Source organism: Barbus barbus, assembly GCF_936440315.1.
Source record: "Barbus barbus genome assembly, chromosome: 42".
Lineage (NCBI taxonomy): Eukaryota > Metazoa > Chordata > Actinopteri > Cypriniformes > Cyprinidae > Barbus > Barbus barbus.
The window spans coordinates 3,224,200-3,251,205 of record NC_136720.1 but is presented as its reverse complement, the minus strand read 5'-3'; the positions used below and the strand labels follow the sequence as shown (position 1 = coordinate 3,251,205).

Genomic DNA, 27,006 nt, shown 5'->3' with positions numbered 1-27,006 from the left:
TCAGTGGCCCATATACACTGCGATCCAAAGGCTGCAGCTTATGGGAACAGTGTGGGGGGAATGAGAGGAGGATGATGCCATGGCTCCTGCAAAAATCAATCCCCTCCACAGAAAGGTGGGCGGTATGGTTGTCCAGAATTACCAGCACTTTTGACTCCAGTGAGGACTTGGTGTGAGACTGGAAGTGCTTGAGGAAGACCAAAAAGTCCTCCCCTTGCATCCACCCAGACCCATTTGCTGTACCGATACAACCAGGAGGGCCATTGCTGGTAAAGGAAGGATAAATTTTTTTCCGGGGGAAGATGAACATTGGTGGGATGGAATTCCCCGAGGCATTCACTGCACAGGCAAGTATCATCAACCATGTTTTCATCTCATGTGAGCTAGCTTGACTGCTAGTTTGACACTTGTTAGCAATTTCTATTTGTAGCTTACAAAACAGTGATTCTAATAATACTTGTTTGAATTCATAGACATTTGATCCTATAACAGCATCCAAAAAAGTACATCAGAAAAAAAAGTTTTTTTTTTTTTTTTTACCTCAAATCATCCTTTTTTATATAACTCTGTCCAGAAGTTTCAGATGTGGCTCCCTTTTAGCAAAAATGGAGGGAAACTAAAGGAGCATGAGCACAGTGAGTGACATCACTGTAGGTTGTTTCTGATTGGTGGAATTCAAAGTGTTACAACTGTCCCTGGTCTCCCCTAATAATCCAGACCATAAGAAAGGGATAAATGTGTTTTTAAAAGGGACTTGAAAACGGATAGGGAAGATGCCACTCTAATCTCAGGCGGCAGATTGTTCCATAACCGAGGCCCGACCACAGAGAAAGCTCCATCCCCTCTACGTTTAAGTCTGGACAGAGGGACTAAAAGGAGATTCTGATCACTGGATCTGAGACTTCTAGTGGGAGTATAAAAATGCAACAGCTCTGAAAGATAGCTAGGGGCTTGGTTATGTAAAGATTTGTGCACCAATAAGAGAATTTTAAAATCGGTTCTAAATTGAATAGGCAGCCAGTGGAGGGCCCTCAGTATAGGGGTGATGTGATCATATTTGCGACTGTTTTAAATAAATCTAGCAGCAGCGTTAGCAAAGCTACATTAGAAACACATTGTGAATATGGAAACATTTACATTTGTGCTGAATGAGAGGGGTACGTGAGCCCAACGGTACTTTTCGCTTTGTTCTGGTTTCTTATTTTCCTATTTTTAAACATGAGATTTATATAATCAAATAATAAATAGGATTATACATTATAAAATATGCTTGGAATAATACGAATACATCTGACATAAGTATTTAAAAATATATTTTCCACAATAATAAGAATAAGTTTGTAACCTTTCTTAAATCAGAACAGGCTTTGGACATGTATTGTAACTGGAATCTGTTGTTAATCAATAACTAGCTCCTGAAAAAAACTGAATTGAATCTATCATTGAAAAATGCAGCCACCAGCATAAGCTGGATTTGGGTGGTCTAAGCGTGCTCCAAAACACAGTTGAGCTGGTCTAGATGGATTTGGGTGGTCTAAGCGTGCTCCAAAACACAGTTGAGCTGGTCTAGATGGATTTGGGTGGTCTAAGCGTGCTCCAAAACACAGTTGAGCTGGTCTAGATGGATTTGGGTGGTCTAAGCGTGCTCCAAAACACAGTTGAGCTGGTCTAGATGGATTTGGGTGGTCTAAGCGTGCTCCAAAACACAGTTGAGCTGGTCTAGAAGGATTTGGGTGGTCTAAGCGTGCTCCAAAACACAGTTGAGCTGGTCTAGCTGGATTTGGGTGGTCTAAGCGTGCTCCAAAACACAGTTGAGCTGGTCTAGCTGGATTTGGGTGGTCTGAGCGTGCTCCAAAACACAGTTGAGCTGGTCTAGCTGGATTTGGGTGGTCTGAGCGTGCTCCAAAACACAATTGAGCTGGTCTAGATGGATTTTAGGGAGATGCTTTGCAGTTGGTATGAATTGTGAGCGCTTCACACTTACATTTAGAGAGAAACTAGAAGCTTTAGAAAAATCTGCTATCTGTTCTTTGAATTAATCCTGTATTTTATTACTTGTAAATGCGTGTGTTTTCTGTGTGAATTAGTTTGATTCTTGTGGACAGGACTTTTATTTTGGCCTGGCGGCGTGACGTCATAAGGCTGCGCCGCGCTCCCGCGTCTGTTTTTCTGAGGAAAGGTTTGTTTTCATTCATTAAAGCTTTACACGCCGCAGTGAACTATAAAATACATTAACTATTGTTTATGTTTACATCCTAATACTTTAATATTAAAGAGCGTCATCTTGTGTGAGTAAAGCGCATCCTCAAACGAGTAAGTTAACAGTAAAGTCTCCTAAATATGGTGAATTAGTTTAGTAAACATGAATCTGGCGAGTAATGAAGGAGAAACTGAGATTTTAAAAACGAAACTGAACCCATCTTGGCTCTAAATGAATCTCTGTTTCTCTGCTCGACGCCTGCTGCTCAAAACAACAACAAACACGTGTAACAAGTTTACAATTACACTAAATATATAATATATTATCATGAAATAAATATAAATCATATTGAAATAAATAGAAACTTTGTATATAGATGATTTAAATTGTAGTTTTGAGCCTGTTTGCTTGTTTTTAGTCTCTGATTGAGACGCACAAGATTTAGTTTGCATTAATTATTCTTTGTTAATTATTCTCATCTTGATCATGACAGAGTGAACAAACACAGAAACATGGCCTTTATTAAAGAGGAGACTGCAGACTTCAGGATTGAAGAAGTATTCAGTCTCAAACAAGAAGATTTGGACGAACAAACTGGTTGGTTTTCATTCTCAATGCATTTGATTCTTATTAAAATGATTGGCATGAGTTTGTTGTGATTGGAGCGACGTGAAAGTCTAGTAGTGAATGATCCTCAGTCATTTAGTAGTGCTTCTCTTCACTATTTACAAAGTCTGCAAGCGATGCCTAGCGGGGATGGGCGATATGGCCTAAAAAATTTATCACGATAATTTCAGGTATTTATTGCGATAACGATACAAATGACTATATATATCATTAGAATGTAAATATAATACGTATGAATAATTCCATGCAAATGTCAACCTTACCATGAAAAAATGAAGTTTTTACCAAAAGAACAAAACCCTCTTTGAGTTGTGCGTTTAGGTCTGTATTTTACTGCATTAACGTGCTTCAATATAAATTTGAAGGAAATCACTGTGTATCCACCACATATGAGGGGTGCACCTATAGTAAAAATACATTTTCATTCGACTGCATTTCATATTTTGAAATGAGATATCAAAGACTGTCCATTTTTAAATTTATGTCAACAGTAAGTATTTTGTAGAAAGATGGAGGCCTGTCTGAAAAGTAAATACACTCACTTGGTCTAAACGGCGATGATTTTTGGATTTATAAGGGCTAGATTTATGACGTCAGGACGCTTCAGCGCTGTGTCACGTCCGTAATGTTTTAAAGCTTCAGTTCATTTCATATAGTAATTATTAATGCAATTAACTTGAAACTTTCTGTACAAAGCCAACTTATGGCCATGCTAATTATGATCAACAGCTCATCTCCATTAATTGCTCTTATCAACCATACCCGCTTCATATTAAATCATATGCATACTGGCACGCATGTTTACCACGTTGCTGATGACTGAAAGCCTGTGTATGGCTATACTGCTGTGATCTGTTTCAGGCTTTCCATATCATAACATTTTAGAAATTAATTCATTGTAATATCTCAGAAATTGCATATTTAACGAGAACATCACAGAGATTTAGACTGCTTTGCTGTTTGGGTCAGAAATGCACAGGCGCCAAAACTATTTTAAATGTCATATAATGTTCATTGTTAATATTATTATCTTATTTAAACTTGTTATGTGTTTCAAACAAACTTGTGTCACTATCTACATTGCATTCATGCAGAGAGCAAGATTTTGCGTGTTCGGCTCGTGCACGCTCAAGAGATGTGGGCTACATCATTCTTATTTGTCTACTTTTTTTTTTTTTTTTGGTTTTGTATCATTGCATGTTAAAATAATTCACTATGTTATGCAGATGAAAAATGCTAGACTGCGAATAATATTAGCTACAGTTTCACATTTTATAAATATTTGAACAATATATTCAGCATATTTAACAACCTGTTTTGTATCTTTATTTAATGCATAAGCGATTTATTAAAACAAGTTTATGAGGCTATGCTCTAGAGTCTAGACTATTATTCATATTCAAGTGTTTGTGTGGAAAATAATGCGCATGCATGACAATGAGGTGCTCGCGCAGATCACTTGCATTTTTTCCTGATAATGAAACAACTTAAAATAATAATAATAAAAAAAGAAAACTTAAAATTGGGGCTCCTCACATACATGAGAAATATATCTCAGGGTTCTACGCTTAATTTTCATTTTAGGAGCGCTTGTGCCTTGTTCACTCCGCACGTGAACAGTGAATCGGGCGCGCACAAAACTACGTCATCAACTAGACTTATCGTTATTATCGTGAGGAGACAAATTTTTATAGTGAGGAGAATTTTCAACGGTATATCGCAAACGATAAGATATCGCCCATCCCTAATGCCTAGTGTTTTAAAATCTGTCGTGTAGTGTATTCCAGTCTTGAGAAGATCTTATTTCAAGTTAAACATTATATTTGAACAGCCAGGGTCCCTGAACACATCCACCGGGGTGCGGTTTGTGAAAAAGTTTTTTTTTCCCAAAGCTCATCATTTCCAAACATACCCTCAAAGTCACCCGCTGACTCTCTGTTAGAAGTACCCCTCCATTTACAAGGCCTAGTTTCAAGAATATATACAACTCTTATGTCTTTAAAGAGTGTAGGAACAGACCAGATTAGAAGCAGATGGGAGAAAGAGCTCGGAGTAGTATTTTGGAATAATGCCCTCCTGATAGTGAATGGTAGTACCTCCTGTGCCCGATTGAATTTAATACAGTTTAAAGTATTGCATCGTATGCACTTCAGCAGAACAAGGATTGCCTCCTGTTGACAAGACCTGTGTTAGGTGTCATACAGGTGAAGCACACCTGACTCACACGTGCTGGACGTGCCCCACACTTACTGCTTATTGGTCAGCCGTATTTGATACACTTTCTAAAGTGTGTGAAGTACAGCTGAAGCCATGTGCTAAATTTGCAATATTTGGTGTTCCAGACGATGAATCAAATTTGACTCAGAGACAACTAAACATTATTGCCTTTGCATCCTTATTGGCTCGCAGACTAATTTTATTACATTGGAAATCTACAAATCCACCTAAAGCATCAAACTGGCTTCAGGATTTGATGTTATACCTACACTTAGAAAAGATTAAATATTCAATTAGAGGTTCCCATAAGTTCTCTTATGTCTGGCAACCCTTATTATCATATTTCTCTGCCATAAATATACTACCTGGAGAGTAATATGTTCTTCTTTAAAGTGAAGTGACAGTGTATAATACCTGATTGTGGTATCCAATGACCTTTTTGAATCTTTTGATCATTATTTAACTATTGCCTCATTTTATTTCTGTTTTATTTTGATTTCTATTATCATTATTGCTATCACTATCATTATTATTATTTATTATAGGCAGTTTGTTCTGGGTTGGTTGGGGAGGGTTTAAGAATGTAAAAATACAGTTTCTGTACAAATAATAGCATTTGTCTTTGGAATAAAAAAAGAAAATCATTGCAATGCAAAGATAAGTTATGAGGAACTTATTTGATTACTTTACCAAATCTTTAATTCGTCACATGACAGACACAAACAAATTGTTCATGAGTGACCCATCACTCTCAAACAGAAAACAGCTGTCTAAAACGACTCGTCTGTAGTCCAGCTATTACTTCTGTGATGTGGCGGTCACCATATAACACATTTGCATTAATGCATAAAGCCCATCAGCTGCTACTATTGTGAGAAAAATCTGTTTTCTTGACTGGGAGGAACAGGGTTAATTACATGAACATCTGAATAAAAGAGGAACTGAACAATCACTGGTTAAGATTCATTTGTCTATTATTCAGCAACACAATCACAATCTTTTGTTGTGTTCTCACTGTTTTGCTAATGACTACTTTTTTGGACCCTGTAGTTTGATGCTGGTCAGTTTGGTATGTTGGCACTAGTGTTGTCATGGTACCATAATGTCTGTATTCGGTACCAATACCAGTGAAATTCCACAGTTCTCGGTACCAAAGCAAAACACAAAAACATGCTAATTATTTTTTATTAATAAAGTTAAACAAAAATAAACTGTACAAAAATCAATGCCATTCTTTATGCTTATTTAAAATTGTTTCAAGTTTTTCCACAAGTAATAAAAGTATGAAAATAAGTAAACAAGTTTCACCCAAAAGTTTATATTTCTGCTGCAGCTGAAAAACATCTGTTAACTGTTTTAGGGTTTCATGATCTTCCTCAGCCTGCAGCTGTAAAAAGGAAAATATAATATACTTAAAGGCACAATATGTAAGTTTTCGCCGCTAAGGGCCGCATATTCAAAAAAACCCAGAGAAACAAAGGTGTAGATTGATGACGCTGTGACTGAGTGTGGAATCATGGGAGTTATTGTCTTCATCCCCACAGCCGATGCAGTCATGTCCATGGATGAGCTAATGTATTAAAGGTTTATTAAGGTCACTGTAGTATGAAGCAGGGTGGGGCTGAAAGTCGTAGAGGCAAAACGAAGACGCTGGAGTGATTGCTAATGAACGATGAGCGCGATGCAGGGCTCGAAAGCAGCGGAGCTTTTATTATGCCACAGTATAATAAAACAGAGTGCTTTTGCTCCTTCTAGTCGTGCGTATTTGAGGTAAAACAGCACTGTTTGCTCCATAGACATGTATAGACGCACTATTCGACCGGTCCAAGCACGTAGATGAGGCCGCCATCTTGGAACGGTATTTTTGACGTCATTCACCATACTGTAGGTTCGCACAGAACCGTTGAGCCGCTCTGTGCAGGATTGTGGCATCTTTCGAATATATATTTTGAATAATATTCAGTGATTACTATGGTGAATGACGTAAAGTTCACCGCTGCAATATGGTGGACGGCTTATGTATAGCGGCCCATAGGAACAGGGCCGGCGCCAAACGAGTTACTGTGCCCCCCCACTTTCCATCCACTCCCCTCCCTGCTGAACGCGATCGACTCTGAAAGCGACAGTACCGATAAAACAGCGCACATAAGAAAGCGATTGCACGATTTAGCGAGCGTCAGCAACTGCACGCGATCACAGATGGTTTCGTACGTGTTTGGTTCTTAGTTTTTTAAACTAAATCCTTTAGTTTAAATTACACTCTAATCTGACTCCATTTTATGATTTAATCTGACTCCATTTTATTATGACCTCGTATTTAGGTTGAAATGCAAATTGGTTATTTGTCTATTTCTAATTAGTATTCTTCTGATATTTGATTATTCTAGTTAACTCTTGACTTTATATTTACTCGTTCATTCGGGTGCTCATGTTGCTAAAAAGAATACAACAATCTACTAGAGTCAATAATTACAGAGCAAAGCAGAATAAGGTCAAATGTAACAATTTATTATCAGTCAGGTAAATACTATATGTTTTATGCTAATTACATAGCCAATTCAGAGAGATAAAATCTTTACATCAGTGGTTCTCAAACTTTTTCTGGAGGAGGCCCCCTTGTGTAGGGTGAATCCTTTTGTGGCCCCCCATTAATGTAGTAAATGACAGTGGCTCAAGTTTGGTTTGCAATTTGAACAGCAATCTGTTTTTTCAGCAATCTTTTTTTTCTGCAAGAAACAAAAAAAATTCTGCTCTACTTAAAGAAATAGTTTTTCAATATAGAAGACATACAATATTATACGAGTTTTACAATATAAAAGAAATCATGCAATGCAGACACATCAATTTAGTAACCACTGTTCAAGTACACACAACCTACCTCAGTGGGAAGGGTGAGACTGTCTTTCTTTGCAGAGCTTATCAATTCTGGGTGTTATTGGGGACAGGCAAACTCTCAAGTCATCATCCACGTTAAGCCATGCCCTGTATTTTGTCTTTATTGCCATCATGTCTGAGAAAGATGTCTCACAAAGGTATGTTGTTGGGAAAGGCAGCAATATTCTCATGGCCTGAAGAGCAACCTCCTTGTACTCCTTTTCAACTGTGGGCCAAAATTCTGCTGGGCCCTGCTGATTAAATGTCATCCTGAGAGTACAATCACTGGACAGTTCCAAAAGTTAATCTTCAGCCTTTCCACTGAGGCCACTGGTCATCACATCACAAGAAAAGGGATCTCGAACCCAGTCATATTTTTCCATGTCAATGTCTGTGAAGAAGCGACTGAAATGTTCATTCAGTGAGGTGAGGTGACTGGTAATCGTGTTGAGCATGAAGTCCACTGCCATGCAGTTTGTATCCAAAAATTGGAAACATGTCAGTGATGCCTGTTTGTAGTTTACGTACCCACAGGTAAATTTTTCTCCTGAATGCATTTATTTTGTCACTTGCCTCCAGTATTGTGGAATAACATCCCTGAATGGACAGATTCAGTCCATTGAGACTACTGAAAATGTCTGCAAGCTAGGCTAGTCTTGCCATTCACTGTTGACAGTTGTACAGTTCTAAACAGTTCTAGATCAGGTTTATGTTCTTTCAAAAAATCATGAAGCTCACGTCTGAGTTCAAACACTCGCTCTAAAACCTTTCCACGTGAGAGCCACCGCACCTCTGAATGGAACAGTAGCCGATCATGACCTGCTCCTATCTCTGTGCATAGTTTTGCGAAGAGACGTGACTTCAGCAGTCTTGACTTCACGAAGTTGACAGCCGCTACTACTACTTCCAACACATCATGCAGATCGAGTGCCATTAACTTTGATGCAAGTGCTTGACGATGAAGCATACAGTGAGTGGCTGCGATCTTTGGATTTATGGCTTGAATTCGGGTGACAACTCCACTCCTGTGCCCAGTCATTGCTGCCGCACCATCAGTGCAAACAGACATGCATTTTTCCCAGCTCAGATTTTCTTCTACCATAAAAGTGTCCAACATTTTGAAAATTTCCTCACCTGTGGCTCTCCCCTCGAGTTCTTTTGAAAATAAAACATCTTCCATAATTATACTGTCCCATAAATATCGAACGTACACTAATACCTGCGCAGCACTACTAACGTCAGTGCATTCATCAAGCTGAAGCGCAAACTGCTCACATGATCGTAATCTTTCAGTCAGTTGAGATTTTACATCAAAAGAGATGTCTTTGATCCACCTGCTTACTGTATCGTTGGACAGCGGTATGGATTTAATCTTATTCACGGCCTCCTCCCCGACCATCACTCGGCACATATCCAATGCTGCTGGAAGTATTAATTCCTCCCTGTCTGCATGAGGCTTTTTACATTTGGCTATTCGCAGGCTGCAAGATACGATGCTTGCTGTGCTTTCTCAGGTATTGTCGTGATGTTAGTCAGTCGTACCTTTTGCTTGATGTATTCTTCTTTCTTTCTCAGAAAAAAATCCTTAATTTTATTTGCATGCTCCGGATGAATTGTTGTGAGATGTCGGTTGAGTTTATATGGTTTCAGTGCTTCAATGGATAAAATCTTCAAGCACAGTGTGCACTGTGGTCTGCCGTCACTATATTCTATAAAGCCATATTTTATGTACGAGTCGTCAAATTTACGCAGTTTCGTTTTTTTCATGCTGGGCTCTTCTGTTTTTACCTTCTCAGCTGAGACACTGCATCCTCTATTTAAAAACTTTTTTTTCATTTTAAATAGTCTTAGCATTTATTAGCGTGTTCATGTCGTTGTGTTCACTAGTACGTCAACGGTTTGGTGATGTTTCAGCGTAGTGTGCTGTGTATAATTGATATTATTTAAAAAAATATGTATTTTTTTAAATACATCATAGTTCACATAGGACAATCCTAACTTACATACAGGTAAAATCATTTTTAAAAATAATTTAATATTCTAGAATTTCTTTGCGGCCCCCCTCGCGCCATCTAATGGCTGCCAGTTTGAGAACCACTGCTTTACATCACTGCATACGACTCTTTGCATTGCACTTGATGTATGGCTTGGATGCAGCAGCTCGGCCATGGAAACCCATTCCATGAAGCTCTATATGCACTGTTCTTGTGCTAATCTGAAGGCCACATGAACTTTGGAGGTCTGTAGCAAAACGTTTGCGACCTCTGCACACTATGTGCCTCAGCATCCGCTGACAGACTGTCATTTTACGTGGCCTACCACTTCGTGGCTGAGTTGCTGTCATTCCCAATTGCTTCCACTTTGTTATAATACCACTGACAGTTGACTGTGGAATATTTAGTAGCGAGGAAATTTCACGACTGGACTTGTTGCACAGGTGGCATCCTATCACAGTACCACGCTGGAATTCACTGAGCTCCTGAGAGCGGCCCATTCTTTCAAAAATGTTTGTAGAAGCAGTCTGCATGCCTAGGTGCTTCATTTTATTCACCTGTGGCCATGGAAGTGATGGAACACCTGAATTCAATTATTTGGATGGGTGAGCGAATACTTCTGGCAATATAGTGTATTTAATAATTCTCCCTATAGAAACATGAGATTTGTGCCTATAATATTTTAAAACTAATAATTTGAAGATCAGTGTACCTCATTCATGGAAGGTTTCAGGGAAGTGTAATTTATGAAATTGCATCAAAAATGCAATTGTCTACTTTCTGCTGTTATATCAGGGTTTGTTTTTAATGTCCTTTCAATTTCTTATGCTCTTTCACTTGTGTTTTTTAACAAGTTACTGAAAATTCACTGTTTTACTTTTATTTCAGAGTTTATTGAAGACAAGGAGGATAAAGAGGAATTGAGTGAAGTTGAGGATAAAAATCATGTATCAAAAATCAAAAGTGGAGCAAAACCCAAACAGAAAGATTTAAAGAAAAGAAGGGACAATAAATATTTCACCTGCACTCAGTGTGGAAAGAGTTTCACATGCAAACCTTATCTTAAGCGTCACATGAGAGTTCATACTGGAGAGAAACCATTCACTTGTGATCAGTGTGGAAAGAGTTTCACACACAAACCTTATCTTAAGCGTCACATGAGAGTTCATACTGGAGAAAAACCATTCACTTGTGATCAGTGTGGAAAGAGTTTCTCACGCAAATATCATCTTGAGCGTCACATGAGAGTTCATACTGGAGAGAAATCATTCACTTGTGATCAGTGTGGAAAGAGGTTCTCGCGCAAATATCATCTTGAGCGTCACATGAGAGTTCATACTGGAAAGAAATCATTCACTTGTGATCAGTGTGGAAAGAGTTTCTCACGCAAACCTCATCTTGAGCTTCACATGAGAGTTCATACTGGAGAGAAACCGTTCACTTGTGATCAGTGCGGGAAGAGTTTGAAATGCAAATATAGTTTTGACGTTCACATGAGAGTTCATACTGGAGAGAAACCGTTCACTTGTGATCAGTGCGGGAAGAGTTTCACAAGCAAATGTGGTCTTGAGCGTCACATGAGAATTCATACTGGAGAGAAACCGTTCGCTTGTGATCAGTGCGGGAAGAGATTCTCACTAACATCAAGCCTTAAGGATCATATGAACATCCACACTGGAGAGAAACCATACTCATGTGATCAATGCGGCAAAACATTTTTGTGGGCTACAAACCTGAGGACACATCTGAAAGTTCATACAAAGGAGAAGCCACATTCATGTTATTTATGTGGAAAGAGTTTTTTTATTACTACAAAGTTTGAAAAACCATCAGAAAATACATACCGGTGTGAGAGAGTACATGTGCTTTGAGTGTGAAAAGACTTTTACCACAGCATACTGTTTAAAACTGCATGAGAGGATCCACACCGGAGAAAAACCTTACAAGTGTTCACACTGTGACAAGAGATTCAGTCATTCAACAAGTCTGAAAACACATGAGATGATTCACACTGGAGAGAAACCGTATCATTGCACTGCATGTGGGCAGCATTTCAATCAATCATCTAATCTACACAAACATACAAAAATACATCATAGTAAGTAGATCATGTTCAGATCCAGCACTTTCAGATCTGATGCTGCGGCCAGCCGCGGATAGTTGTAATACACTGACAGCCAATCAGATTGAAGCATTTCAACAGCTGGCCAAAGAGCGGAAATTATGTCACAGCCAATCAGATTTTTTCATGCATTTATTTTTTTATTTACTATTAATGGTCTAAACCATTATTTCACAGCTTTGTGCTTTTTATAAAACAAAATTATAAAATGTAACTACATTACAGTGTTTTAAATTTGTGTCTTGCCTTTTTGGATTACAAAGCAAAGTATTATGAATAAATTATTAATATTAAAATAAACTGTAAAATAATAGTAGTATAACATTCCACAGTTATATTAAAAACATGAATGGTTATATTAAATGGCTTTTGAAAAGTAAATAAGAGGCATTTAAATTGAACTCAAACTTAGTAATAAATAAGTAGTATAAAAAGCCACGGATAGTTGTAATTCACTGACAGCCAATCAAATTGCCGCATTTTTTTGCTCGCTGTCCTTGGTACTGAATTATACTTTCCCCAGTCCATGGTACTGAAATGCTGCACTAGTTATTCAAAATTTCACAAGAGACAGGTTCAAATCTACATCAGTTCAGTCTGAAATGTGTATATATATATTTTTTTTTTTATAGAGAATTAAATAGAGGAAGGCCCAAATTATAGTATGTAATATCAGTATAATGTTACACTGCAAAAAAATTAAATCAACTCAAACATATGCCTTCAGTGGAATTTAGAGAGTGCTAAAACAAAGTACAACTAAGGAAATTATAGCTGCTGCAAAGCAATGGGATGGGGCTGGACTGAAGTTGAACAATAGGGACTAAAAACAAGCTTATGAGTAATAACTATCAGTTCTGATATACAGATCGTACACACACACACACACAAAATGAACAAGATCTATGATACTAGATATATGTATAGGAGGAAATAAAATCAATTAGATTAAGCAATACACACTTTACAAACAGTTGCAATTTACCAGAAAATGCTCCATTTAGATCTTATGTGCTAGAATGGATGTTATGTTAAGGACAGGATGTGAAGAACATAAAAAAGCAACGACTGATTAAAATGTGTATGTAATCGAAAGGAATGGATGGAGCAACAGAATGGTGCAACATGAAAATAATTGATTAAAATTTGAAATGTATCAAGTGTACACATACAAGTTCAGAATTTCTATTTCTTTCTCTCTGCTGCCCACCTCTCCTTTTCCATGCCATAGAATGATGAGGCTTGAAATTCCTTCCATGTCATTTCCTTTGTCATGCCTCTGTCTTTGTATAAGTCGAGGACTTTAGCTGTGCAGTAAATGTATTTTCCTGCCACTCCTGGAAATCCTGTGTGAATATGTTTGCTGTTTGGGCCTTGCTTTAGCTCTGTGCGACAGAAACGGCACATTCTTCCCTGAGGTTGAGGGTCCAAGAGTTTCCTCTTCTTTTCAGCTTTGTCCTCCACTCTGCGCTCTCCATTCTAGGATTTGTCAGTCCCTCTGCAGAATAGACTTTAAACACTTTTTTTTTTTTTGGCTTTTGTTTTGTGGAGCAGTAGTAATATCGAACAGGCCCTTGTTGATAAAAGTGATGAATTGATGATCCATCACTTTGGTCTCACTGTCCTCAGTTAAACTTTGCCACAGTTTTTGTGTCTCCAAACAGTTTTCTGGACTGGTGTTCAATGATGAACTTGTGTTCACCTGTTTAGCCAGGTGTTTTATGTACTGTGTTATATGGTATTTGGTTGTGGGGTGAAGTAGACTGTTTGGATCTGTGGCAGACTGATGGACCATAGCTGTATAGTCTCGATCCACAAGCTTCAACATGTCTTTCTGTCCATGGTAATTGTCTAGGAGGCCGTCGATAGCCTCCTTCATTGGTGATGTCCAGTGCTTGTGGTCCCCTAGTCTTGATTGGTCCTATCACTCCGTGGTGAGGACTGCAAAGGCAGGGGTGGAGTATTTGAAGTTTCTGGAAACAAAGAAAAAGTTCATTGTTATTTTACTCATTTAGTGAGATGATGTTGACAAGTACAAAAAGTCATTTACAATGATATTTAAAATGTTGGTTTTGGAAATTGGTATTAATTTACCCATTTTAACTGGAGGTTCCATGCTTCCTTGGGACAACCGTACCTTATGGATTGCAGCAGGTTTAAGTTGGGGGAACCGGGGCACAGACACAGCAGTGCGTGGTGCGGGGTTTGGGGATGATGTTGGGCCAGGGGGTAGAGGCACAAAAACGGATGAATCATCTTTCTTTTGCACCCTATGTTTGTTCCAGTCAAGTTGAACTGGATGGCACTCTGGCTCTCTGTATTCAAGGCCAAACTTCTCTCCCGTGTCCCTATCAGAGAGGTGAAGTACAGGGTACTTCTCTTTTCCAGTCACTCTCTTTGACGCAGAATTTAGCTCAGTTGTCAGTAATGGATCAAACACAGGTGGGAGGACGACATCTGGCTGCTTAATGTCCAGAAGCCTTTGGTAGTTCCATCGTACCACCCCTGTCATGCCCTGGAAGAATTCGCAGGACGCATGAGTTCCAGTAATCCACTGGGACTGGTGGAAATGATACCCTCCTGCTGAGAGAGAGGTCCCTCTGACTGGAATCCATATGGGGACTTTTGCTCCTTCACCAGGGACATGATTAAGCTGCAGAGTTCCCCCATACCTGTACATGATTCCCTCTGTGACCTCAGAGTCACTGAGGCACCCACGGAGAATGTGCACCCTCTGGATACGCCATGTGTTCAGCATGGATGGTTTGAAGAGTGGCAAGTTGTTTGGGTCTGTGGTCAAGTGGAAATGCCGAAGAACTTTCTCCACTCTGTCAACCAGTTCTGTTGGCTTTAGAATTCTGGTCCTACAGTGCTCTCTGATGTGCAGTTTTGTAGGATTTGGTGGCTGAATTCTACAGAACTGATAAGCATCCTTGAGCTTCTGCAGGTCTTCCTGATCCACGACAGAAGAAGCAGTGGAGAGGAGCTGACAAAAGGTGCTGTAGAGGGGATGATGCTCTGAAGTGCACTCCCTCATACAGCGAAAACAAATCCAACTAGACCACAATGTTGGGGTTGTATTGTGTACGGGATGCACAGGTGTTTGCCAGAGGTCCAGCAGTGGCCTCAGTGATGATAGATTGTTTGGTACTCCAGGCATTCCAGTCGAGGTGCTCTCCATGATGAAGGTCAGGGATTCTGAATGGTGTGCAGCAATCCCTGAACAAGTAGGAGGAACTGATTAGAATTACAAAATTTACTGGTAAGTAACACTATATAATAACATTATAAAACATTGTCCAACATTAATAGCCATTATTAAGTGGTTTATAAATACAGCTATAAATGCCTTGTTCTTGATTTATAAGCATCTGTTTATAAGCATCTATCTATTACCAAGGGGATTTAAATTCTCAGTTATCTTCCAAACAGAAAAAAACAAACACAACAAAGAGGGATACAGAACACAGAAAAAAAAAATCAAGATGCAAAAATGAAACTGTACAACTGTACAGTTGATAAAAAAAAATTAAAAATAAACATCTGCAAAGTCATAGAAACAAATATAAAAAATTCAAGTGTGCAGAGTGTTTTCTGTGTTCTGTATGACGTGAGGTACAGCTGTATATATGATTACCTACGGTTTACAGATTACCCTCAGTGTTGCGTTTGTTTAATTTTTCTGTTAGGAAGATAACCGATCCTTTAAATCTCCTTGGTAATAGATATGCTTATAAATCAAGAACACGGCATTCATAGCTGTATTTATAAACTGCTTACTAATGCCTATTAATGTTGGGACAATGCTTTATAAAGGATGAACTGACTGACTATTTACTAATGCTTAACTAATGATTCATGGTGTGAAGTTATAATAATATACCTAATTACTTTTTCAGAGTCACATATATCATGTATGAGTGATAGTGGAAGGAGATGCAGATATTTCTCACCTGTCTACCCAGTGGTAACTGGCCTTCTCCACCCCTGCATCATAGTACCTCTTTGCTAACCCCTGGTACATGGGTTCAAGAGACTTCTCTCTCTCAGACTGCACCATCACCCAGGAAACAATCATCCAATTTTCGTTCATAACTGCATAGCTTGACATGGTGCCAGATGACAAGGTCACTTTTCGTGCCACCTTCCTGGTGTGGTCGGACTGCAAGACCTGTCCAAAAGTGCCCTGCAAGAGTTTAGAAATAGCCGGCTCTTGGCGCCGGTACTCATCAGTGAGGTAGTGAGCAGAGACGGAGACTCCACACCACCCATCTGCATCATCATAGGCTCCAAAAGACTGTGGCATATCATCCTTCCTCACAAAGTGACCAAGAGTTGTCTGCCCGTAAACCCCAGCCTCAGCATCCCAGATGTTCTGTATGCTGTGAAGGTATGCAAGGTGAGCTTGTTCATATTTAAGGTGCATCAGTTCATTTACCTGGTTTGCCATGTCTGAAGGTGACTTGCCAGTACGCCTCAGCTCATGAAGCACAGACTTGCAAATGGCCTTCTTGTAAGTTAGGAATGCTGGCAGAATGCTTGTGAACCACTTTGGCAGTTTTCCTGTCCACTGAGGACTGTCAGCAAACAAGATCCTCTTGCACATCCTGCAGCGAAGGCGTGAAGCAAAGATGTAGTATTGTCCACTGGTGCCAACAATCACTCGAGGCCTACCCACACCAGCTGAGACTACATCTGGCTTTGGACAACCATGAAGACATGGGAGTATATAATTATTTCTTAGTCTCACCATGATGTCACTTTCTGGCTTCCAAATAAAAAAATGGATGGAGCTGGAAGAAATTGCGGGATGGGAGTGCTAATACGGTGTCAATGAGTTCTGGCTGTGGCGGGAGATGCCATAATGAAAGGGCGTTTCCTGGCTTGAGCAGATGGTGGGACTCAGGCCACAGTCCCAGAGATTGGAGCTCTGTCTTAATCCACACTTTCTGATGCTAAGAACAGGTCCAAGTGCTTATATCCTGATCTGCCGGTGGGGCAACAAAAGCAGAAGTCCCACAAATTAGTGATATGTAGTCATTTTCACACATTGTATTAATCACAGATGTGTAATAAATTAAAACAGATTTTGGCGATAGTAACAACTTCAGAGTAGTTATAAAAACATCTTACTGTGTGTGTGTGGTGTCTCAGGTGTATGAGGGGATGGTCTGAGTGTCAGTGGGGGAACAACAACAGAAGCACCACCTGAGAGAACCAGGGTTATTATAGTTTTGAATTTTTAAATTAGTTTTATTTTAATATCGTTTTCAAATTTGCTATGAAATTCAGTTGTTTTTTTTAGTTTCATTAATATTTTTGTTAGTTTTAGTTTAGTTTGTATTTTGTGAACACATTTTTTAGTTTTTATAAAGTTTAGTTTCCGTTTTAGTTTCAGTTTTAATGAAAGTTTAGCAGAATCAACAGATCACTTCCAGAGCGAAGGCCAAAGAAAGACTCAGCATAATTTAACCTTAGTGAGGAAAACGTTTAGCGACAAAATGAACCCATGCTGAGATTGAGAGACGGTAAAAGTATACAAATATACACCAAAGTAAGCCTTTTTACTACATAAATCTACACAAGTTGCGCTTAATGTCATATCTATTGGTGTGTTGAGATATTTAATATGAAAATAAACGTAGCCTAATTTGGTTATACGTCTTTTTTTTCTTATTTAACCATAATCATGATATTGTAACGGTCTTGTCTTGCGCACTTTTCCGTGAACATCCGCGCATAAATCATAACTGTGTGGGACTAATGAAATTCAATAATAACGGCAATCGTAGGCCTATTTAAAGGCTCACATTTGAATGTGTTATTTTCTTTATTTATGAAGAATTATAAGCGTGTGTATGATGTGATTTAGCCTATGCATATTTATTTGCTCTAAGGTTTGGCACTGATCACAAGATGCTAGAGCAAGTTTGTATTGTTTACAGAAAGGTTTTTTCTGTTAATTATCATGTTGCGTGTCTGTTTTTCTTCAAAGCACCAACTTGCCTAATTTGATTGCTTGTATTACATGAGAAAATAAATAAGTTTGCCTTCCTGATGTTGTAGATTAATGCGGGTCCGGTTCGCAACTCTCTGTCTTTGTCAAACGGTTCTGGTCTGGTACAGAAATAAATGAGTGCTGCTGGCGGATAACGGGTCGGGTGTTCTGTTAAGTACTGCTGGTACACGTTTACCAAACAGGACCCGTGCAGGACTTGCTTTGTGTCTCTCCGTCAGAGATGCGCCATTTACAGGTATTTCCCTAAACCGCCACACAACTCATATATTTTTCAGCCAAGGGGTGAGAATGTAATGATTACGAAAACGATGATTTATTTTTGTTTATTATTATTTTATTTCAGTTAGTTTTTCAATAACTGTAGTTAGTTTAGTTTTTCAAATATTTTGATATTTTTATTTGATTTCAGTTTACGAAATAGTTTTTTCATCAATCGTTTTCGTTTACGTTTACGAAAATAACCTTGGAGAGGCTTAGTGAGATGTCATAACATTTACAATTTTTAGTCTTATCGTTATAGATTTTATAATAAAGGACAAATTTGGGGCAGAGTAACACTTGAGAAAAGAGTTATGAAAACATCTTACTGTGAGGAGGCTCAGGTGTATGAGGGGAAGAGGAGGATTCAGAAGGTGGGAGGGTTACTGAAAGCCAATAAACTATTTACTTTATATTGCTATATTTGTTACCACTGCTGTACAAACCTTGAAGAAACATTTACTTGAGAAGCAAAATGCCAGATGTCATCTTGTTTTTTTGTGAAAATGATCAAAATGCAGTGAGTTGATTAAAACAAGAACAAATATCTGCCAGTGGGGTCAAAAAATAAACTTAATTCAAAGGGAAAATAAGTTTTTATATCCCACTTACAGATAGTTTTTAAGCATAAACTCACTTAATTCAGTTCAAATTCTCAGAAAACAAAACAAAATCTTCATTTTGTATCTCAAGTAAATGTATCTTAATTTAAGGATATTTGGATATTTGTACTGAAAAACACAGAGGAACATATTTGTTTTTTTCAGTGCATGCAAAATTTAATGTCATTAAGACTATGAATTTTAAGACTTTCTGTTCTAATTAAAAACATTTTTAAGGTCTTGTGGAAGAGCAGAACTGTAGTGGTTGCTGAAGAAGAGAGATCTTCTAAAAAGATGAACAAATAAAATGTTATAATTAGAATACATTCAACACAACATTTGAATAATTTCATCATGTCAAGTGTATTACAGCCTTACTTTTGCCACATTCCTCAAAAGTAAGTGTCCTGCACACTCGAGAGCTGCTGTCTCCTGAAACAGAATACCATTTATCTATTAATAACTATTTATACAAGAGGTGAGGGATTATAAATATTAAATGGGATTTTAAATACTAAAATACTAAACAATTACAAAGTACAATGTGATTTTAGAACAAAAAATGTTCCATAAAACACACCTGTAGTTGAAACCGTTCTCTCCCCTTGTCTCGAACAAAAGGATCTTTCACAAGGAACATCAACTCTTTAGGAATGGACACAGGTATTGTGGGGCACATGGGTGGTGCTAAAAAAAAGAAGATAAAAAGAAGGAAGAAGAAAAAGATCAATACCAGAATACATGAGATAAATGTTTGAATAGATGGACAGAATTGCAATGCATTTACCATGAAATGGTGTCACTCGCTGTTGCTTTTCAGCAGGTGATTTGGAGAGGGATGCAGAAGGTACTGCAGGATTAAAATAATAATAATAATTAGGCATATTAGGTTTAAGGACAAAAAGCACCTAAATCTTACTTCACATGCTTGTCTTAGTGGTATCAAATAAAATGACATGTCCAGGAGGGATGTGAACAAAACATGCATTTCATCATAGGTGACCCTGGACCACAAAACCAGTCATAAGTAGCACAGGTACATTTGTAGCAATAGCCAAAAATACAACATTTTTGATTAGTAATATGCATTGCTAAGAACTTCATTTGGACAACTTTAAAGACGATTTTCTCAATATTTCGATTTTTTTTTTTGCACCCTCAGATTCCAGATTTTCTAATAGTTGTATCTCAGCCAAATATTGTCCTGTCCTTACAAACCATACATCAATGGAAAGCTCATTTATTCTTAATTTATAAATATTACTTTCACAAAATTGACCCTTATGGCTGGTTTTGTGGTCCAGGGTCACATATGTTAATAATATTTTCGAGTTGACAAAAGTGAGTACTTACCCTGATTGTGGCTGCTATCAATTCATGAAGGGGAAATCAATTCATAGTCCCCTGGGACATTTAGTATATTGCCAACGGTTAACGGAACAAGGCCGGAACATGGCCAGCACACTGAGAACACAAGGATTTACGTTCAGTTCTGGAGAGCATTTCATCTCACAATTCAACAGAACTGTGCTCCAGTGCTGAACCTAATGCGTAAAAACCTTTTTCCGTTTCCATAGACCGCCCCGGTTCAGCTGCTGTGGATGATGATGGTGGCGCTGGTGGTGGTAACATTAAAAACATCTCTAAAACATTTGAGAGAAAACAAATTGGAAAAATAACATGCAGTAATGTGCAGAAAGAAATTATACTTACACTGCACCTGTAGCTTGGAGGGGGTGATGCTCAGCATTGCACTCTCCAACTCAACATCTTCATCCATCTCTGTGTTGGAGAGACAAGGGCGATGTAAAAAAAAGAAAGAAAAAAGTATTACCCAGAATGATTTCTTAAAATATAGCTCTGTGTAAACTGGAGCATAATGGATGAGTAAAATCATAAGTTGTGTTATTTTTTTATATCAGTTGATACAATGGCAATATTTCCTGCTGAAGAGAAAATGAGAAAAATACACAACTGACCCATGGGCTGAGTTATGGCACTTGATGTAGGCACAGGCTGACTGCTGCTGCTTCCGCAGGTATTGCTGCAGTTTGTTCATCCGTGTCCCTGGGATACAGGTTGCCCCCAATACAAAGGATGCATATCCATCAGCCCTGCTTTTCCAAATCTCCTGCCATGTACTCTTGGCACAAGCCCCGAAACCAACTAACTTGTCACCCTCTGATGAGGCTGCTGGTGCAGCTAGTGTTGTGGACACATAACTAAGAGACTCAATTTCTTCAAAGCTGTGAGCATAGTTGACAAATGACACCAGGCTGTGTTTGCTGTGCCCCTCTGCCCTAAAGTCTCCAGCAGCCTCTTCCTGCTGCAGGGTCTTCATCAGATATATGGTATAAATGCTTTGTCGCCCCAGCTGTACCCTAGCGGGGTACAGCAATGTACCTCTGAACATTGGTAAATTTTTGTACCTTCTTGTTTGTACCTCTAAAAGAACATTTATGTATCCCTAGTGTTAGAAATGTACCATTAGGCCCTGGTATGTTTTAAAATTACAACATGGTATTTTCCCAGATCATATCACAGATGTCCTGCTGAACTGATTTGTCCTAAATCATATATAAGAAAAAAGAAAAGAAATACTGTACTTCTGAGAATTAAGTTCATGGTGCGATTTAATTCCTTCAGATGCATCAGAGCATTTTTGTTAACCGGTTTTAAATACAAAACAGAGGCAGTGCATGTTTCACAATTTATTTAATCACAAAAGTAAAAAAATTGAGTATAAAGTATAAAACATTCTCAACTCATATTGTAACAATTCAATTATAACTCATATACTGGATATTTTGTACCCAATAACAACAATTCGTTAACATGTAGAATGTTTCAATTCATTTAGAACTTTAAGATAAAACTGGAAGCATCATGCCCAATGAACAGTTCATTAATCAGTTTAAAGTGATACTCCACTTTTTTTGGAAATAGGCTCATTTTACAACTCCCCCAGAGTGAAACAGTTGAGTTTTACCGTTTTCGAATCCATTCAGCCGATCTCCGGGTCTGGCGGTACCACTTTTAGCTATGCTAACCGGAGATCGGCTGAATGGATTCGAAAACGGTAAAACTCAACTGTTTAACTCTGGGGGAGTTGTAAAATGAGCCTATTTCCAAAAAAAGTGGAGTATCCATTTAAGTGCTAAACACATAGTTATGTTTTTTAACGCATGTTTTACAAGTGTTTAAACTAAAACAATTCTAGTAAGAGTATAAAATACAGAACATTAGCAACTAAAATATTAACTCATAAACTGGATATGCTGTATACAACCTGTAAAAAAATAAAAACATTTCAAATGACCATGTATGATGTTCTTCAGAGCTTAAAAACAAAGCTGAAAGCATCGGGCTCAATGAGCAGTTCATTAATCAGTTTTAGTATAGTAAACTCTCAAGCATTTTAACACATCAGATCCTTGAGCTTTTGTTGTTGTCAACTTCTATTTCGGACATTAAACATTTACTCAACCTCATGTAGTTCCAAACCTGTGATTGAACACAGAAGATATTTTGAAGAATGTTAGTAACCACACAGTTGATGGTAGACATTAAATTCTAAAGTATTTGATCTCATATGTCAGATGTGTGGTTATCAATATTCTTCAAAATATCTTCTGTTGAAGAAAGTATTCATACAGGTTTGGAACTACATGAGTTGAGTAAATGATAATCGCCATTTTTGGGGACTTTAATGAGCGTTGTAAAGAAGGGCAACAATTATCTCTATTAATACTTGTATAAGTATCCCATTCATCTGACCTTGCCAAAAACCTGCAAGCATTTGAACAAATTGTCTCAATCCAACATACAGATGATCATCAACTGTGTATGTGTCAAGTGATGTGTGGTCCAACTCATCTCCAGGTTTGAACAAAATCCAGTCAGTGTCTACTCTTACACGATATGCATGAAAATGTGAGTCAAAGGACAATGGAAGCAAGATTTTACTGCAAAGCACCCACGTGTCAATGTTAAGAATGTACTTGATCTGCCCAAACACAGGAACTTTTTCAACATGTAAAAGGTCTAATGTCAACACATCACTAACAGTATACTTGATATTGTCTGCAGTCAGTTGAGAGACACGTTGCATTATTTTGCCATCAAATTCTACCTCCCTGAAGTTGCCACTTTCTCTTAGAGCAGTCTGGAGGTCAATGGGTAGAGGCAATAAAGGTGTGCAGATACTTCTACCAGGCACCTTTTCAGAATCACCCAAGATATTGACTGACGAATGTTCCCAGCATTGTTTGAACTGGTGACAATTGCTCAGCGTCATTGTTATATTTACAAAACTTCGACAATTAGAAGTCAGATTCTTAAAATACTGATGTTTTCCTTCGAATCTCATACACCAATGAGAACGAAGAGGACCATACATCAACATTAATCTGGGATAATGTATAAGATGGTGACATTTAGGTGTTAAAACATTTCCAAATACTTCTGTCATCTCTGAAAGGAATGCATGTACAAGTACTTCTAGATTTGCTAGTTCATCTTTCCTCAATTTAACTGCCATGACAATATCTGCAATCTCTTTACATAATAAGAACACATGCCAATATCTGCTGCCAGGAGGAACACGATGGCCCATTATAAATGGCAACAATCTAAAAAGACACCATTTCTGAGTAGCTGTTCCTATGATCCCTGAAGTTTGAAGTCGTTCAGACAACAGAACAGGCTTATTGGCCTTGTCATTCTGACCAAAAGAGAATTTTTGAAGCTCTTCATTTAGCTCAGTTATAGTTATATGCTTTTGTTTATGAGCTTCGCAAATAACATGCTTCAATGTCAGTGGAAAAACTCCCTCCAACAGATCATGCATGATGTCTGGGGGCAAAGACTTGGTCACATCAAAATAACCTAGCGCATCAAATGAACAAGTTCCACGTACACCATACAAAGCAACATTTTCTTTGTTATGCTGGACACACTGGAGATGATATTCGTGGACTTCAGTTGTTCTCAGAACAAAACTATCTTCCTGGAATTTTTTACGAATTTCTGAATGTGTTGCCATACAATAACGACAAATTCGACCGGAGTTAAAACACATGCGGAAGCCACCAATCATATGCGATGACAGATTGTCAGCAGAAAGAGTTGCTAAAGCAGCACAAACACTTGCAGTGAAGCCTTCAGTTGAAAGCTGTTCTAGGTCATCTATCAATGGTTTTAATATGACGTCCATACCAAACATTCAAATGTGAATGACGAACCAGCAGAGCTAAGTGAATATGCTTAAGATGAGATCGATACTTTCCACCTACATTTCCAACCGTGTAGTAAAATGCACACAGCTTGTACTTTGTTCTCTTTGTTAACTATTTCCAATTCATCTTCATACAAATGAAGTCTTAAAGCATCTGGATGTTCTCTAAAAAACAAATGTTCCTTAAAATAAAGTCCATCTGTATAGTCCATCAGAAACAGTTGATCTTGGACCTTGTTATTTTCAGACAGTATTTGATTCCAGACATCTTCATGGGAACAGTATTTTTTTAAAACTTCAGAGATGGGAACATAGGAATAGGTTCCTATTTTGTGCCCTGAAGGGCCTCTCAGTGTGTGGTGTACAGGCTCGGTGTAGTCCATCTTGGCCTTACAGTGTTCTTTAATCATATGCGGAGAACGAACCACCTCAAAGGCTTTATCAAATAGATCAGATGAGTGCAAAATCTGCTGAAGTTCAGGGCACTTTGAAATATCAAAACCGCTATTTTCAAGAGGATACGAAATAAAAGAATCATAGTTTTCTTTAAAAAAATCAAAAGAGAAATTTGACATCATCTGCAATGTCTTGTTGGACTGACAAATGTAGAAGGTTTTTCTCTCTGCATTTAAGAATGAATCCAAACAGATTATCTCTGAAATCTTCCAATCGTTTATCTAAAAGTGGCATAACTATTTGAGGATCAGAAGAATTTGGATCAGTCTCAGAATTTTGCTGATCCAGGTTCAAGCTGTGTTGCTGTACTGCTGACTCTTCATTGGGGTTTTTGTTATCAGATTGTCCATAAACAAAGCATCTGTGCTTCCTGTACACATGTTTTCTAAAAGAATGGAATCTTGAAAAAGTTGATTGGCACTGATGTATACCACAGGTGATAAAATTAGGTTCATGTGCATGTACAACTCCAACATGTTGGATTAACTTCACAAGAGTGAATGTCATTCGAGTGCACTTTGGGCAATGGTACAGTTGAGGCATGATGAGGATGTAATACAAAAGGTTAATCATCCGGACTAAAGTTACCGGCAGTGGCTTGTCTCCCTCTTCCACAATGTTGATAATGCGCCTCTGAAGAAAAGTCGGTGTGTTTTTCAGGGGTGGTGGATATGCAATGTTGAAAGTAAAGTACATACAGAAGGCTGTTATGAAGGCTTCATCAAGGCTGGTGCACTGGCACACATCTATTCCATCTACATTCACCACACTGAGCCCTCTTCCAATGATCGCCGTTTTCCAGTCTTTATCCATCAGTTGTATGGTTGGAAAGGGTGAAGCAGGGCCTCCCTACATTAAAAGAAAACAGATTTTCAAATTCAAATAAACAAACAAGTAAATATAGTTTATTGGCATTTTTATTGAAAGCACTTGTCATAGTTTTGTCATACGCGCATGTCGGTGATGTCGCAAGTGTGGTTATGTCTTTATGAATTTAGGCAAGGAAAATGAATTGTAGGTCTTAATATTAATTTAATAAAAATACTAGCTTTATAATAATAATTTAATGGGAAAACGAGCCAATTATCGTATTGATATCGTCAAAGGCATCAGCGTTATCTCTAACTATCGTCAATATACCATACTATCATCACAACCCTAATTCAGAAGCCTACCTCTCTCATAGTAATGTAGTGTACACTCTTTTCTCTGAAGATGGATGGCAAGAGGATAAGCCCGGCCCTCAAATCAATTCCTGCAATACCGGAAAAATATCTTACATTCACAATCACATATTTTGCAATGTAGTAAAGTAAATTGCAGATATTATTGTGAGGTTCACTAGCAAGGTGACTGTCTACCTGGTATATCTTCAGCCAGGGCATCTTGTCTTGCTTCGGTGTAGTGTTTTGCTAGGGGGGATTTGGTCTTGGCAAGTTTGAGCACATTAGGTAGAACACTGGCAAAACCCTCTCTGAAGCGATGACAGAAGCTGTTTGGTGAAGGATGGATACGGTCAACCTCATCGAAAAACTGTAGAATATACAAGACATGATTAACATTCTTCATTCTTACTGAAACCATTCGATTTCTATACTGTAGCATTTAGAAGATATTTTCAGAAACGTTTAGTTTCCTTGTTTTCAATGACAGCAATCGACATGTCTTCAATTTCACAATTTCAAAAATAATATATTGCTTCCCTGTAACATTCAGGTGTTTTCAATATACTCACTTCAGCAGGCATTCTTAAGAATGGATATTTTTTTAGTACATCATTTTTTAGTACATTCCTTCGATGATTTCTCTACGTCTCCAGGAGAATGTTCGTGCCATACGGTCTTTCACAGTCAACATATCTGGATGCGACTTCCGATACTCATTTTGTAACATGTTCACATGTACCTCAACAGATGTTGAGTCCTCCCCAACACAAGTTTCCTTTGTCAGAACAACAGAAACAGATATGCAAAAAGTTTGCACACTCATTGAACAACAAGGTTTTTTTAGATAAATAAAAAATAATTAACATTGCATGAAAAATGAGACCTAATGTTCAGTCAGAGAAAGAGTGATGTATATGTGAAAAAGAATTAAAATGTAAATCTCTACCTTACATTGTCCTGCACTAAGTGAAAATGTAAAAGCGACAAAAAAAAAAATAATAATAATAATTTGATATATATGTGTGTATGTGTATGTAAAATATGTATATGGCAGTGGGCTTACATATGCTACACTAGCAGACTTTCGACAGAAACTTGCAGATACACTGGTGGATCTGGACTGTTTTGTATGGCCAAACTTCTCTTTCAGCTTTCTGACTTCACTGTCGCTGACAAGAGGTGCACGTTCTGCTTTAAACTTCCTCTTTAGGGACATGTGCCAGGTGTGCTAGTAA

The 27,006-nt window shown here is 38.1% G+C and overlaps 1 protein-coding gene across 1 annotated transcript in view; it reads left to right on the top strand.

Moving 5' to 3' along the window:
* LOC306861656 (uncharacterized protein) overlaps positions 1–12,923 on the top strand; it is a 72,509-nt gene extending 59,586 nt beyond the window's left edge. The window contains exons 2-3 of the mRNA XM_079404057.1: positions 2,694–2,797; positions 10,801–12,923. Coding sequence (XP_079260183.1) covers positions 2,713–2,797; positions 10,801–11,783 — 1,068 coding nt within the window. The 5' untranslated portion in view covers positions 2,694–2,712 and the 3' untranslated portion in view covers positions 11,784–12,923. The remainder of the gene's footprint in view (positions 1–2,693; positions 2,798–10,800) is intronic.
* Positions 12,924–27,006: the final 14,083 nt, after the last annotated feature.